This window comes from Taudactylus pleione, unplaced genomic scaffold (genome assembly GCF_031769625.1).
Source record: "Taudactylus pleione unplaced genomic scaffold, aTauple2 ptg001501l, whole genome shotgun sequence".
NCBI classification, from domain to species: Eukaryota; Metazoa; Chordata; class Amphibia; order Anura; family Myobatrachidae; genus Taudactylus; species Taudactylus pleione.
In genome coordinates, this window is record NW_028285899.1 from 232,501 (window position 1) to 249,743 (window position 17,243).

The 17,243-nt window shown below is 47.6% G+C and overlaps 1 protein-coding gene across 1 annotated transcript in view; it reads left to right on the forward strand.

Annotated features, from left to right (window-relative positions):
* Positions 1-11,969, forward strand: part of KCNE3 (potassium voltage-gated channel subfamily E regulatory subunit 3) — a 17,238-nt gene extending 5,269 nt beyond the window's left edge. The window contains exon 2 of the mRNA XM_088463926.1: positions 10,882-11,969. Coding sequence (XP_088320052.1) covers positions 10,941-11,240 — 300 coding nt within the window. The 5' untranslated portion in view covers positions 10,882-10,940 and the 3' untranslated portion in view covers positions 11,241-11,969. The remainder of the gene's footprint in view (positions 1-10,881) is intronic.
* Positions 11,970-17,243: the final 5,274 nt, after the last annotated feature.

Below are 17,243 nucleotides of genomic sequence, written 5' to 3' on the forward strand. Positions count from 1 at the left end.
TTGCTCTGCCCCCCTCCAAGCGGTATTAGTGTATAATACAGGACAGCGCTGTGCGACAGTATTAGTGTATAATACAGGACAGAGCTGTGCGACAGTATAGGTGTATAATACAGGATAGAGCTGTGCGGCAGTATTAGTGTATAATACAGGACAGAGCTGTGCGACAGTATTAGTGTATAATACAGGACAGAGCTGTGCGGCAGTATTAGTGTATAATACAGGACAGAGCTGTGCGGCAGAATTAGTGTATAATACAGGACAGAGCTGTGCGGCAGTATTAGTGTATAATACAGTACAGAGCTGTGCGGCAGTATTAGTGTATAATCCAGGACAGAGCTGTGCGGCAGTATTAGTGTATAATACAGGACAGAGCTGTGCGGCAGAATTAGTGTATAATACAGGACAGAGCTGTGCGGCAGTATTAGTGTATAATACAGGACAGAGCTGTGCTTCAGTATTGGTTTATAATACAGGAAAGAGATGTGCGGCAGTATTAGTGTACAGTATAATATAGGACAGAGCTGTGCGGCAGTATTAGTGTATAATACAGGACAGAGCTGTGCGGCAGTATTAGGGTATAATACAGGACAGAGCTGTGCGGCAGTATTAGGGTATAATACAGGACAGAGCTGTGCGGCAGTATTAGTGTATAATACAGGACAGAGCTGTGCGGCAGTATTAGGGTATAATACAGGACAGAGCTGTGCGGCAGTATTAGTGTATAATACAGGACAGAGCTGTGCGGCAGTATTAGTGTATAATACAGGACAGAGCTGTGCGGCAGTATTAGTGTATAATACAGGACAGAGCTGTGCGGCAGTATTAGTGTATAATACAGGACAGAGCTGTGCAGCAGTATTAGTGTATAATACAGGACAGAGCTGTGCGACAGTATTAGTGTATAATACAGGACAGAGCTGTGCAGCAGTATTAGTGTATAATACAGGACAGAGCTGTGCAGCAGTATTAGTGTATAATACAGTACAGAGCTGTGCGGCAGTATTAGTGTATAATACAGGACAAAGCTGTGCGGCAGTATTATTGTATAATACAGGACAGAGCTGTGCGGCAGTATTAGTGTATAATACAGGACAGAGCTGTGTGACAGTATTAGTGTATAATACAGGAAAGAGCTGTGCGGCAGTATTAGTGTACAGTATAATACAGGACAGAGCTGTGCGGCGGTATTAGTGTATAATACAGGACAGAGCTGTGTGACAGTATTAGTGTACAGTATAATACAGGACAGAGCTGTGCGGCGGTATTAGTGTATAATACAGGACAGAGCTGTGTGACAGTATTAGTGTATAATACAGGAAAGAGCTGTGCGGCAGTATTAGTGTACAGTATAATACAGGACAGAGCTGTGTGACAGTATTATTGTATAATACAGGACAGAGCTGTGCGGCAGTATTAGTGTATAATACAGGACAGAGCTGTGTGACAGTATTAGTGTATAATACAGGAAAGAGCTGTGCGGCAGTATTAGTGTACAGTATAATACAGGACAGAGCTGTGCGGCGGTATTAGTGTATAATACAGGACAGAGCTGTGTGACAGTATTAGTGTATAATACAGGAAAGAGCTGTGCGGCAGTATTAGTGTACAGTATAATACAGGACAGAGCTGTGCGGCGGTATTAGTGTATAATACAGGACAGAGCTGTGTGACAGTATTAGTGTACAGTATAATACAGGACAGAGCTGTGCGGCGGTATTAGTGTATAATACAGGACAGAGCTGTGTGACAGTTTTAGTGTATAATACAGGAAAGAGCTGTGCGGCTGTATTAGTGTACAGTATCATACAGGACAGAGCTGAGCGGCAGTATTAGTGTATAATACAGGACAGAGCTGTGCGGCAGTATTAGTGTATAATACAGGACAGAGCTGTGTGACAGTATTAGTGTATAATACAGGAAAGAGCTGTGCGGCAGTATTAGTGTACAGTATAATACAGGACAGAGCTGTGCGGCGGTATTAGTGTATAATACAGGACAGAGCTGTGTGACAGTATTAGTGTACAGTATAATACAGGACAGAGCTGTGCGGTGGTAATAGTGTATAATACAGGACAGAGCAGTGCGACAGTATAGGTGTATAATACAGGATAGAGCTGTGCGGCAGTATTAGTGTATAATACAGGACAGAGCTGTGCGACAGTATTAGTGTATAATACAGGACAGAGCTGTGCGGCAGTATTAGTGTATAATACAGGACAGAGCTGTGCGGCGGTATTGGTGTATAATACAGGACAGAGCTGTGCGGCAGTATTGGTGTATAATACAGGACAGAGCTGTGCGGCAGTATTAGTGTATAATACAGTACAGAGCTGTGCGGCAGTATTAGTGTATAATACAGGACAGAGCTGTGCGGCAGTATTAGTGTATAATACAGGACAGAGCTGTGCGGCAGTATTAGTGTATAATACAGGACAGAGCTGTGCGGCAGTATTAGTGTATAATACAGGACAGAGCTGTGCTTCAGTATTGGTTTATAATACAGGAAAGAGATGTGCAGCAGTATTAGTGTACAGTATAATATAGGACAGAGCTGTGCGGCAGTATTAGGGTATAATACAGGACAGAGCTGTGCGGCGGTATTAGTGTATAATACAGGACATAGCTGTGCGGCAGTATTAGTGTATAATACAGTACAGAGCTGTGTGACAGTATTAGTGTATAATTCAGGACAGAGATGCGCGGTAGTATTAGTGTATAATACGGGACAGCGCTGTGCGGCAGTATTAGTTTATAATACAGGACAGAGCTGTGCGGCAGTATTAGTGTATAATACAGTACAGAGCTGAGCGGCAGTATTAGTGTATAATACAGGACAGAGCTGTGCGGCAGTATTAGTGTATAATACAGGACAGAGCTGTGTGGCAGTATTAGTGTATAATACAGGACAGAGCTGTGCGGCAATATTAGTGTATAATAGAGGACAGCGCTGTGCAGCAATATTAGTGTATAATTCAGGATAGACCTGTGCGGCAGTATTAGTGTATAATACAGGACAGAGCTGTGCGGCAATATTAGTGTATAATACAGGACAGAGCTGTGCAGCAGTATTAGTGTATAATGCAGGACAGAGCTGTGCAGCAGTATTAGTGTACAGTATAATACAGGACAGAGCTGTTTGACAGTATTAGTGTATAATACAGGACAGAGCTGTGCAGCAGTATTAGTGTATAATACAGGACAGAGCTGTGCAGCAGTATTAGTGTATAATACAGTACAGAGCTGTGCGGCGGTATTAGTGTATAATACAGGACAGAGCTGTGTGACAGTATTAGTGTACAGTATAATACAGGACAGAGCTGTGCGGTGGTATTAGTGTATAATACAGGACAGAGCTGTGTGACAGTATTAGTGTATAATACAGGAAAGAGCTGTGCGGCAGTATTAGTGTACAGTATAATACAGGACAGAGCTGAGCGGCAGTATTAGTGTATAATACAGGACAGAGCTGTGCGGCGGTATTAGTGTATAATACAGGACAGAGCTGTGGGACAGTATTAGTGTATAATACAGGACAGAGCTGTGCAGCAGTATTAGTGTATAATACAGGACAGAGCTGTGTGACAGTATTAGTGTATAATACTGGACAGAGCTGTGCGGCAGTATTAGTGTATAATACATTACAGAGCTGTGCGGCAGTATTATTGTATAATACAGGACAGAGCTGTGCGGCAGTATTAGTGTATAATACAGGACAGAGCTGTGTGACAGTATTAGTGTATAATACAGGAAAGAGCTGTGCGGCAGTATTAGTGTACAGTATAATACAGGACAGAGCTGTGAGGCGGTATTAGTGTATAATACAGGACAGAGCTGTGTGACAGTATTAGTGTATAATACAGGAAAGAGCTGTGCGGCAGTATTAGTGTACAGTATAATACAGGACAGAGCTGTGCGGCGGTATTAGTGTATAATACAGGACAGAGCTGTGTGACAGTATTAGTGTATAATACAGGAAAGAGCTGTGCGGCAGTATTAGTGTACAGTATAATACAGGACAAAGCTGAGCGGCAGTATTAGTGTATAATACAGGACAGAGCTGTGCGGCAGTATTAGTGTATAATACAGGACAGAGATGTGTGACAGTATTAGTGTATAATACAGGAAAGAGCTGTGCGGCAGTATTAGTGTACAGTATAATACAGGACAGAGCTGTGCGGCGGTATTAGTGTATAATACAGGACAGAGCTGTGTGACAGTATTAGTGTACAGTATAATACAGGACAGAGCTGTGCGGTGGTATTAGTGTATAATACAGGACAGAGCTGTGTGACAGTATTAGTGTATAATACAGGAAAGAGCTGTGCGGCAGTATTAGTGTACAGTATAATACAGGACAGAGCTGAGCGGCAGTATTAGTGTATAATACAGGACAGAGCTGTGCGGCGGTATTAGTGTATAATACAGGACAGAGCTGTGGGGCAGTATTATTGTATAATACAGGACAGAGCTGTGCGGCAGTATTAGTGTATAATACAGGACAGAGCTGTGCGGCAGTATTATTGTATAATACAGGACAGAGCTGTGCGGCAGTATTAGTGTATAATACAGGACAGAGCTGTGTGGCAGTATTAGTGTATAATACAGGACAGACTGATGTGCGGCAGTATTAGTGTATAATACAGGACAGAGCTGTGCGGCAGTATTAGTGTATAATACAGTACAGAGCTGTGTGGCAGTATTAGTGTATAATACAGGACAGAGCTGTGCGGCAGTGTTAGTGTATAATACAGGACAGAGATGTGCGGCAGTATTGGTGTATAATACAGGACAGAGATGTGCGGCAGTATTAGTGTATAATACAGTACAGAGCTGTGCGGCAGTATTAGTGTATAATACAGAACAGAGCTGTGCGGCAGTATTAGTGTATAATACAGGACAGAGCTGTGCGGCAGTATTAGTGTATAATACAGGACAGAGCTGTGCGGCAGTATTAGTGTATAATACAGGACAGAGCTGTGCTTCAGTATTAGTTTTTAATACAGGACAGAGCTGTGCGTCAGTATTAGTGTATAATACAGGACAGAGCTGTGCGTCAGTATTAGTGTATAATACAGGACAGAGCTGTGCGTCAGTATTAGTGTATAATACAGGACCGAGCTGTGCAGCAGTATTAGTGTATAATATAGAACAGAGATGTGCGGCAGTATTAGTGTATAATACAGGACAGAGATGTGAGGCAGTATTAGTGTATAATACAGGACAGAGCTGTGCGGCAGTATTAGTGTATAATATAGAACAGAGATGTGCGGCAGTATTAGTGTATAATACAGGACAGAGCTGTGCGGCAGTATTAGTGTATAATACAGGACAGAGCTGTGCGGCAGTATTAGTGTATAATACAGGACAGAGATGTGCGGCAGTATTAGTGTATAATACAGGACAGAGCTGTGCGGCAGTATTAGTGTCAATGAATAACTTAGTGTAATCGCATGCGCCGTACGACTTGTCCTCTACTCCGCTGTTTAAAGTGATGATACATAACCCCCAGATTCTCTATGTCTTCTGCACACCTGTTCTGCACCGTCTCCATTCGGAAATAACAGGGGTGTGCCCCTCCCTCGTATCCGCTACTGGCACACTGGTCACACCTGGCATGTCTCTGGTGATGTCATTGCCGTCTCATTAGCATTGCATTAATGCCAGTGGGTAACCGCCATTTCACCCTCCTTCTCTCTCCGTTTACCCCAGGCGATATCTCCAGAGGTCATCGTACCATAGAGCGCAGCGCAGAAAACAAATTACCGGGGATGGTCACAGGAGTAACCAATCTGCCCTTTATTACTACTTATTATTCCCCGGCGAAATCTCCAGCACTAGAGAATCTCTCTGCTGCTACTATCTTCCTGTTATGATCAGTGACGCAAATGAACGGGGAGGGGGGCTTCCTTCTGAGGAAAACAGCAACACGCTGACTGCTTCTACTACACATGTGAGACTTATACAGGAAAAGACATATATTTATACCATGTGTCCGTCATTAGCTCGGCCAGCCTGACTTATCTCACATGTCATTGTAGGCAGTGCCAGCTTTGTAGAGGAAGCTAGGACTCTTACCAGGCAGATCTACGGAAGCTTGTAAAAATGAAAAGTGGTCGTGTTACCCATAGCAACCAATCAGATGCTACTGTAGCTCTGATTTCTCTATGGCAGCCTAGTTTATGATAGACAGAATGTGATTGGCTGCTATGGCTAACTTAATATTTAGACGCTTTACTAAATCTAACCCTAAAATTGTCCCGGCTTCTTTGCTTTACCTTCTGCTCATGCACTATATTTTCTGGAGGGAGGGGGCGGAAAATGTAATCGGATCCCACTTCGCATCCCCGGAACTCCTTCCCATAGGGAGGAGCAGGGCTACGAGAGCAAGCACCGTCTGAAGACGGCGCTTGTTTTCAGCAGCAAACTCGGAGTTTACTGAATATCAGGGGGTCCATTTGGGACCCCTGATGATGAATAGCCCGGTAACCTAAATATATGGAAACTAGCGTTTCCGCATGGTTACCAGGCCATTTATCGGTTATTGAATAGGCCCCTCTATGTATGTACCATGACTTTTATTCTTTAATTTTTAAGGAGAGATTTATTAAAGCGCAGTTTCCGCAAAATGCAGGACATCATATGCTGTGTGGTTTGCACACCGTGTCATTAGCAAAACTGCAAATCAAGGGCCTGAGGGCTGATTCAGATATTCGGCTGTGCAGTACCGTACAGGAGGCGTCTGAGGGGAAAAGACCATACTTGCCTACCCTCCCGATTTGGTCGGGAGCCTTCCGAAAATCGGGTGCCGCTCCCGACCTCCCGGGAAGGCAGGCAAGTCTCCCGGCAGCTGCTGACCCCTCCTGCCCCCCACCGCAATTACAAGAAAATCCCTGGCAGCGGGGAACTTGTGACGCGATTTACACTGAATCGTGTCATTTTGGCCCCGCCCCCTGCTTCACACTACCTGTAATATCGGCAGTGTGTAGCGGGGGTGGGGCCAAAATGATGCGATCACGTGGCTCCGCCCCCCGCCCCGCCTACAAACTATTGTCGTCTGGCCGGCCACGCCCCTGTTTGCTGGCCACACACCCCCAGTCAAGCCGATCTGGCTGCTCCCTCTCGGAAGGGGCAGCCAGATAGTCGGCAAGTATGGAAAAGACGCCTCCAGCCAGCATGGCAGATCTGAGTGCCGCATCCAAAGACGCAGCAGCGGATCAACATCGAGACCATCGGTCACAATGTTTGTAACATCGCCCATCTGAGTAAGCTGAAGCTCACTCAGACTGACCGTCTCCTGCCGCTTGCAAGTACAGATATCTGCGTTCTCCGACGCAGACCCTAGCCTTTGCACTCCCGGAAAATGGGGGAGACACGCCCCTGTTTCCTGGAACGCAGGCCAGTGCCACCCCTCCTTGCCCCCAAACGGCCGCAGCCTGTCAATCATGCCGCGGCTTGGGGAACTGCGTGTGATCACGCAGGACTTGTTTTGCACATGCGCAGAATCGGTCTAGCACATGTGCAGGTGCACCACTATCGGAAATGTGTGTAAACCATCGGGTACATTGCTCAATCAGGCCCTGAATCTGAGTCGAAAACAAAGTGCTATCATGCGGACTTCCACGGCTGCCAGGTTCTATGCAATTATCTGCGCGGATTTATACGTATGCACAGAGCCGAAACTAGGATTTTTGTCACCCGGGCCAAGAGAGTAATTTGGCGCCCCCCCCTGCTGATTCCCCTATAGAAATGCCCCCCTGCGGCAGTGCCCCTATAGTAATTCCCCTGTAGTAGTGCCCATATGGTAATGCCCCCATAGTAATGCCCCTTTAGTAGTGCCCATATGGTAATGCCCCCTGAGATAATGCCCCTGTAGTAGTGCCCATATAGTAATGCCCCTGTAGTAGTGCCCATATGGTAATGCCCCCATAGTAATGCCCCTGTAGTAGTGCCCATATAGTAATGCCCCTGCAGTAGAGTCCATATAGTAATGCCCCCATAGTAATGCCCCTGTAGTAGTGCCCATATAGTAATGCCCCTGTAGTAGTTCCCATATGGTAATGCCCCCATAGTAATACCCCTGTGGTAGTGCTCATATAGTAATGCCCCTGTAGTAGTGCCCATATGGTAATGCCCCAATAGTAATGCTCCTGTAGTAGTGCCCCCATAGTAATACTCCTGTAGTAGTGCTCACATGGTAATGCCCCATAGTAATGCCCCTGTAGTGCCGCTTACACAAAAAAAATAATACTTACCTTAAACCCCGCCCCTACGTCCACCGCCGTCTGGTCCGCCCGGCTGCTCCTCGGAACTATGGGAGAGACGTCATTGCTTTCCCAGGCATTGTCCCAATGCTGTACAGCACTGCGCAACTTATTGTGACACTACAAGTGCCAGTGTGCAGTGACAGCCCATGCCTAGTAATGCACACTGATGTTTGTAGAACTGCAAGTGCCAACATGGATACAGAAGCACGGGCATACTTGACGTTGTAGTGTCACAAACGTGTGCCCCCAACAAAATCCTATTTGTAATTCCCGGTGCTTGCCCTCCACTGCGCTGTCCCTCCCTGTATCTCTGGAGACCCACCACCCCTGTAGGGGCAGAACATTACACTTAGAGTGCCTGCACCTCCTAACATGGTCACAGTGCTCTCCTGAGAGCTGGATTAAGAGGTTCCCTGGAGCATAGAAAAACAATACTAGCTGATGTGATGACTGATGGCACAGACACTCAGCTTAGTGACAGGTCTCATTGTTCGCCACTTATCCTCCAGCTCTGGAGATTTGAGGTTAGCGGAGGAGATGCCAGATTTCCTCATTTATTTGCCGTGCAACATATTTTTGTTTTTGTCATGTTAATTCCTAATGTAATTGTGTAATTAGGCTGAAGAACAAGGGAGCATTCATGTGAAAATGTTGTTTGTTAACAGCCATGGTATTACTAGAGAAAGCCTTTATCCCTTCAAATTAACACTTCAGTGCACATCAATGTTCTCCGGGGGACTCTTACCCCAGACAGCTTTAGGGAACACAAAGCTTCAAGATACCACAGAGGTACATGGCCCAAAATGCAAACTTTTTGGAATCACGGTCCCAATGGAACAAGTAAAGATGAAACCGAAAGGTGTGGGGTCTACCATTGTCTGTGGGATAGTCGCAGACTGTGGGAGTACAGGAACTCTGGCTGCCTGGCACTCTGCTGTTTCTACAGTAACCGCAGGAGGAAGAGCAGGTGTCACCCGGAGCTTCCTCCTGCAATCAGTGATAAAGCAGCACTCCGCCTGGCAGAGTGGGGAAGGGAGCAAGCTGGGGGCCACAACAAGGGGTGAGACCTCTATCTCTGTCTCCCCTGGAATTATGTGGCTATGAGATTAGATTCTCAATCAACTCCGGAAAAAAACTTTAATGGGTTCCATGGTAACAAATAAAGGGCATTAGTAAATTTATGTCCCAAATTTTGGCGACTCCCAAGACTGACGCAAGAAGCAGCTGTCTCAGTCTAATGAGACTAATTATAGCACTACACATGTTATGGCAAATAATGCACACAGGACCTCATTCAGAGTATCTCGCTAGCGCTGTGCGCTCGCAAGCGGCCCTATGGTTTGTGTACGCGCATGCGCACGCTTCATTCTGTGAGTGCGCGAACTACTCTGTGTGATCGCAGGCCGCTCACTCGCAAAGCAAAGACAGCCCAGTGACATGAGTGACAGGAGAGGCCGTTTGTGGGTGGTAACAGGGGCAGGACACTGATAACGGGGGAGTGGAGGTGCGAATGCAGGCGTGCCTGAGTGTTTCAACGCCATTTCAGAGGTGTGAATAATTAATACGCAGCGTCATAGTACACATCACATGCCTGTTTTTTACACTGAAGTCCTCGCAGTGCTTGCGGTAGGGTAAGGCAACCACGAGCGCTGCGATCGCTTCCGATTGTCCTGGATATACCAATGTTTTAATTCACTTCCTGGAGATGACGTGCGCCAGTGGGCGGCTCTGCCTGTGCAATTGGGCATACACTGGCCGCTCGCTAAGACATGGTGGGCGTGCTTATGCCTTGGCGAGCGATCGCTTCCCGTGGCGTCACTTTGACAAATTTGCATACACTGGGGGCGAGCGATCGCATCTAGCGCGACACACTGAATGAGGTCCACAGTGATACAGACCATAGACCATACTTAAGTTAAGACTTTCCCACCTGATACCTCCTACTGTAGTTAAGATAGCCACTTGCTTGGGACTCTAGGACTCAGAGAGTGTCATGGACTACCAGAAAGTGAGTGCACATTTGGATGTGGTTTGGGGACCTTGGAGTGTGTTAGGGTTGGTCATGGGGGCAACTTATTTGGTGCTGATCTTGCTATTTTGAAATGGTAAGGCATTTCCAGGTAAGCACCCAAGCTCGTTCTCTGGGTCACATGGTCCAGAGCTCTCACTGCAGGTGCATGATGGGAGAGGAAGAAGGGAGGAGAGAAGGGTTTTGGGGGATTGTGTTGAGAAGAAGCATGCTGAGAATAGGCACTTCCAAAGCCTCTCTGCTCTCTACACCATGTGCCATGTGACTGTGGTTGCCATGGTAGCTACTTGACACTACGCAAACTGTAAATCATTAATAGCAGCTTGAAGAAAACAAATAAGGCAGCTGTGTGTGTGTGAGTGTGTGTGTGTCTACAAAGTGACAAACATAGGGATATATGTAACTCTCAAAAATGTTTTCCTGTGATTGCAGTTGTGAATAAAACCAGCATCAAAATAAGGAAATTTATAGTTTATATCTCTCAAGTAAGCATCGAAAATGAAACAAATTAGCCAAATAGGATAGTATCTCTGACAGTGCTAAATGAGCTCGTGCTGAACGTTCAGTAACCCTCTCCTCTGTCTCCAGATTCCCCTGTGCGGAGGACGTGGAAGTGTGATCTCCACCTGTCCAGGTGATCCCACGGCATGGAGACCGCCCGGCCAATGGAAAGGCTGCTAGAAAACCTCCACACCGTACTCCAGGCCATAAACAAGATGCTGAACAGTCCCCCCTACCAGCCGCACCCACGGCTGAACGGGACGAGCGCCAAACTGGACAAACCCAGCAAAGATGACAACGCCTACATCTTCATCCTCTTCGTCATGTTCCTCTTTGCTGTGACTGTGGGGAGTTTAATCCTCGGATACACCCGCTCTAAGAAAGTGGATAAGCGCAGTGACCCATACCACGTATATATTAAAAACAGTCGCGTTTCAGTAATATGACGGAGGTTGGAAGACAGGTCCGTGGGAAGCTACGCCAAGGTTGTACGCAATCATGGCCTTTGGGATCCATAACCCGATAGGTTACATGGGGAACTGTCAGGATTGCGCCCAATTACCTGTCTGTAGGTTACTAGGGTTAGTGGGCATGGGAGTAAAATTTCGTACCAGTGTACCCACGTGAGAAACATATTTACTCCCAGACGGGTGCCGGCAGAGCTAAGACACTTCCATAATGGCACTCAGGAAGTGACAGCACTTTTGGTACCGTGCATTGGGGACCGGGATGTTCAGACCTGACGTCCCTAGGTGACATGGAATGCACACAGTGTATTAGCCAAGATCATGTGATTTAACCAGGGCTTAAAACAGACGCACAAACTGGTATGTTTTATTACAGCATCTGCACCTTAGGCTTTACACACTCACCCCCCCCAGGGAAGACTCCCAGCAGACAGACCTGAGTACTGGACAGACTCTTTGCCACCTTCATACTGTACCAGCAAAGACGCTGACCTCTTGGGGAGCAGACAGCAACATACGTAGCACTGTAATACCTCAAGATGCACAGCGGAGCCGGGGGTCACGTACCTCAAACGCATCTGTGTGGGAGAAGATTCCTGCGTCACCGTTTCAGGAACAGGGACCAAGAAGAAAACAGATCTGTGTTTACTTGACAATAGCGTGCCGTCAGCCCGCATTCAGTGAATAAAGAGTCTAATAATTAGTAGAGGCATGTCTTAACTTGAAATAAATGTAATAAATTATAATTAACTGGAAGCTGAGCCCTCTCCTCTTTTCCTTTTAAACCCAGGGTGGAATTTCATTGTGAAGTAGTACAGTATCGGCAGCAAGCTTAGGCAACACATGGCCTTACAGCAGTCGTGGAACTACAAGTTCAAGCACGCACTGCCAGCCAGTAGCAGGGCACAGTCATTGATTGATGCATTAACCTCTTCATGTAACTTGCTGAAGCTGAAGGTAGGGGACCTGCTTTGTGACCATGCGTCCAGCTCCTAATGTATTGTCTCTGACAAATGTAATACCAGCATACACACAACCCTCAGAGGACCACACTTTACGCCGACTGATTAGAATAAGAGGACGATTGATTGTTATGCCACAGACTCTGCAATGCCTGGTCTGGCAGAGCCTGCTGGAATTTGTAGTTCCACAACAGCAGAAAAAAAAAATATTTCTAAATTGCCTTAAATCTGAAACCTGAGAGTTAGGCAAGCATGTGGTGAGGGGGCCCGTGCACACTCTCAGTGGGGGCCCATGTACACTCTCAGTGGGGGCCCGTGGACACTCTCAGTGGGGTCCTTGTACACTCTCAGTGGGGTCCTTGTACACTCTCAGTGTGGGCCCGTGCACACTCTCAGTGGGGGTCCTTGTACACTCTCAGTGGGGGTCCTTGTACACTCTCGGTGGGGGCCCGTGCACACTCTCGGTGGGGGCCCGTGCACACTCTCAGTGGGGGCCCGTGCACACTCTCAGTGGGGGACCTTGTACACTCTCAGTGTGGGCCCGTGCACACTCTCAGTGGGGGCCCGTGCACACTCTCAGTGGGGGCCCGTGCACACTCTCAGTGGGGGCCTGTGCACACTCTCATCACAGAAGCAGAATCCTGGTAAAGTGAAACAAAAGTTGGCTTCTCCCAGTGCAGCTTTGAATTTGGTCATCTATATAGGGCCTGGATGGCAGGGGGATAGGGTGATTTGTTCTAATATCTCCAGAGGAGGCTGGGAAGGGTGTAAACAGGTCAGTTTTAAACTCAGATTTATGGGGAGTGCAGTTGGTACCTATTGTCTTTTGATAACATATTGCTGTAACCTCTCCTGTTTGCAGAAACAAAAAAACAATTTTTTCCTCTTAATAATTGTTCCATGTGGCGGAGCTACAGCCGTCATCAGTGTAGCTTTTCTCAGCTGGCAAAAGGTACTACTAAAAAACACGGCGCTGACAAAGGTTGCTTCTCTAAGCCGCTGCTAAGTAAGAGATAGTTAGTCTCTTCAATAAGCAGTACAAATCGGTAATTCCAATAAGAACACAGGCCCTCATTCAGAGCCACTCGCTAGCGGCAGTACGCTCGTTCCGAGCGATGTTCGCACATCTGCGCATGCGTACGGATCGTTATACGCATGCGCGAATCAGTCAGTGCGGCCGAAATTCATGTGCTCGCAATATAGTATAATATAGAATGCCTGCTATTTTGAGTGACAGAATGAGGCGTATGTGGGTGGTAACAGGGGAAGGTGCTTGAAAACGGGGAGTGGAGATCAGAACGCAGGCGTGCTTAAAGGTCAAAACGGGCGTTTTATGGGTGTGCATAATTAATACTGCAGCGTCATTGACCACGTCACTGGGTTATTTTATAGCCAGAACTGCTCGCAAGATTGTGGTAGCAAAAACCAACCACAAGAATAGCGAGCAGTTCATACGCTGTACGATGTACTCGATTAATCTAATAAATAGCGGACATGACGTATGGTGCGAGCGGCCAGGGGGCGTTTTTAACAAATAAACGAGCGTATGTTTTGCTCGCTCATTCAGACTTAGAGGTGTGAACAGACTGCAATTTGCGAACGGATCATTTGAATAGCCACCCCTTGTTTTTGAACGAACGTCCGCAAATAGCGAACGGCTCTGAATCAGGCCCACAGTTCCAAATAGAATGTCCCAAACACAGTGAAGACGGAAATAGGAAAGGGTGCCTGAATCGGGGTGCTTCACCAACGCGTTTCACTGCCTAACTGTGTTCTTATTGGAATTACCGATTGAATTGTCCAGCATCTCCAGCCAACCCACGGTTCAACAGGCAGATTTGGTGTGGCTGGGATCATTTCCATCTCCAATCCGCCACCACCACAAGACACTTTGGACTACTTCTTAGCGTCAGCTGTTTGAGGACATACCCTTTACATCACAGGGAGTCCTGTGTGGTTCTATCATTAGGACCCCCACCTATACAGGACTTACTGGAATCACTTTAAGCCGGTAAAGTTGTCATTTCCAATGGAACTGTCTGTGTACAAGTGAACCTGTGCGGTGATATGAACAGTAACGGTGCCTGAACAGGGTGCATGCTTACATATATGAGCATTTTTTTCTGACATGCATGTCTATGTTTTGAATTATCAAGTGCCATTTATATTTGTTTATTGAATTTTGCTAGCAACGTATTTATTTCTTTTTATTTCTATATTTGATATGACAATTTTTTAAGGAATAATTTGTGTAATTTATTTAGCGCTGCAATTTTCTATTTGTACTGTTTAGCTTTTCTCAGCTGACTGTACAGCACACACTAAGAGGAGGCTGCATACTGGGCCTGATTCAGAGGCGCTCGCAAAAAGCAAGCGCTCGCTCTGAAATCAGAGCAGACGCAGGTTTTTTTAGTTGCGGCCCCTTGGCCGCTCGCATAGCTGTGGGTCAAGACCATCGCAACCATCGGGCTTGCGACGAGACCCTTGTGGTAAGGTCTCGTGGCCGCAAGCCCCAGAGAGCTTCTGGCTCAAATAGAGCCGGAAGGTCTCCCACTGACATCACTGGAGGGAATGCCTCCGTTTGTGAGGCCACCCCCCCTGCCACGCCTACAAAATGGGGCGAGCTGTCGATCAACATCAACAGCCGCCCTTTTTGTAGTGAGTCCTGGAGCGAGCGCTTTTTGCGCTCACTCCGGGGCTCGCGCATGAGCAGTGTGCATGCTGCATGTGTGCACTGAGCCACCATCAACCCCGTTGCGAGCACTCAGCGCTTGCGACTGGGTCTGAATCAGGCCCTCTGTACTGTCACTCATTCGCTGGGGACTCTGTCTATACAGTAACTCAGACTCTGTTCCTAGGAGCAGGCAGTGAGTCACAGAGGGCCTGATTCAGACCCGCTCGCGAGCGCTGAGCACTCGCAAGCGGGTCGATGTTGCCCAAGTGCGCATGCGCACGACGGAGGCGGCTCTGTTGTGCGCATGCGCGAGACCCGAATAACGACGGCCAAGCCGTCGTTATGGGTCTCGCACCAAAGGGGGCGTGCTGTCGATGGTGATTGACAGCACGCCCCCTTTGGTGGGCGTGCCGGGGGTGTGGCTGCCCAGACGGAGGCGTTCCCATGGGAACGCCTACCGTCTGGGGCCGGCCCCACTTACGTCACTAGTGAGGTCAGTGGGAGTGCTTTTGGCTCTGATAGAGCCAAAAGCACTCCAGGGCTTGCGGCAGACGAGATCCTACCACAAGGGTCTCGTCGTAAGCCCGATGGTCGCGATGGTCTTGACCATCGCGACCATCATTTTGGATGCTCGCTATAGCTGTGGGTGGTCACCCACAGCTATGCGAGCGGCCAGGAGACCCGCTCCAAAAAGTAAGAGGGACGGCCCTGATTCAGAGCGAGCGCTCTGTCAGAGCATCCGGCTCTGAATCACGGCCAGATATCATCAGGTACTGTATATAGGTATATATGTTGACATTAATTTATATATAATGAGATAATCGTATGACTGAGAACATTGTAATTTGGGAAAGGGACAGTTACAGAACACTCTGTACGTCTTATTACAGAGCGATTAGGAAATTAAATATTAACCAAAGTTAGGAATCTCTGAGATACAGTTTTCCGGCTGGCTAGTTTAAGCTGTTTATAATGACTAATACTGTAACCTGCCTAAAAGCAAAGACATAGGCGCCTATTCATCATAACTAAAAAAATCGATGGGGGTGATTAGATTTAGAACCTGCATGGAGTTCTACCTAATTACCGCCAGAGGAATTCATAATTCCTCCCAGGGTTGTTTTAACAGCAGTGTGGGCCCTGGGCAAAGCAATGCACTGGGGCCCCCTACCCACCCATTCACGGGAAAAAAATTTAAATGGTCACGAAAAATTAAACCCTCCTGCATGCCCATCAGACCTCCCACACATGCAGAGAGACTCTGACTGGTCTGAAGCCGGCGGATGAAGTGAAATTGGGACTGAGGTGAGTACTCGTCACCAGGGGGGGATGGGGTGGGGGAGGTTAGATCGGAATACAGTGCGCCGGCGGACGTCTTATAAAAATATCACAAATTTACCCACTGGCCGCGACTGCAGGGGGGCAGATTGGCAGGCCCCTACAATCTTTGGGCCTTTGGGCAACTGCCCAACAAGCCCAATGGAAGAGATGGCCCTGATTCCTCCTCCCTATAACTATCTATTCTGAAAAGCTGTCATTTGTGCGATGACAGCTTTTCGGGAAATAGATACTTTTACCTCTCTACACTAACTTACCGCAGCTGTAATCAGTGCTGTGCATGCGCCGTTACCTTCACAAAAGAGGCGAATGTGCAGCACTGATTACACCCGCGGTACTCTGTGTCCGTTAGTGTTGATGAATAGGCCCCCAAATCATAGTGATTTAACAATTAAAGATGAATGGAAACTAAAGGTGAAATCATATTAAAGGACAAAGCTGGCTGGCTGGAATCTTAGGGCCTGATTCAGACCCACTCGCGAGCGGCTGTCCGCTCGCAAGTGGGTCGATGTTCTGCACTGAGCATGCGCACGACGGAGGGAGCTCCATCGTGCGCATGCGCCAGACGCGATGAGCGAAGGATTTTCCTTCACTCGTAGTGTCTCTTCCAAGGGGGCGTGCTGTCGATGTTGACTGACAGCACGCCCCCTTTGGTGGGCGTGCCGGGGGCGTGCCTCCCTGACGGGGGCGTTCCCACGGGAACGCCTCCCGTCAGAAGCCGGTCCACTGACATCACTAGTGATGTCAGTGGGAGTGATTTTGGCTCTGATAGAGCCAAAATCACTCCGGAGCTTGCGGTTGAAAACCTCAACCGCAGGCTCCGGCTCGCAGTTTCGATGGTCGCGATGGTCACGACCATCGCGGCCATCAAAATGCACGCTCGTATAGGCTGTGGGTGGTGACCCACAGCTATACGAGCGTCCAGGAGGACGCTCCATTTTTATGGAGGGCGGCCCTCATTCAGAGCGTGCACTCTGCTCAGAGCGTACGGCTCTGAATGAGGGCCTT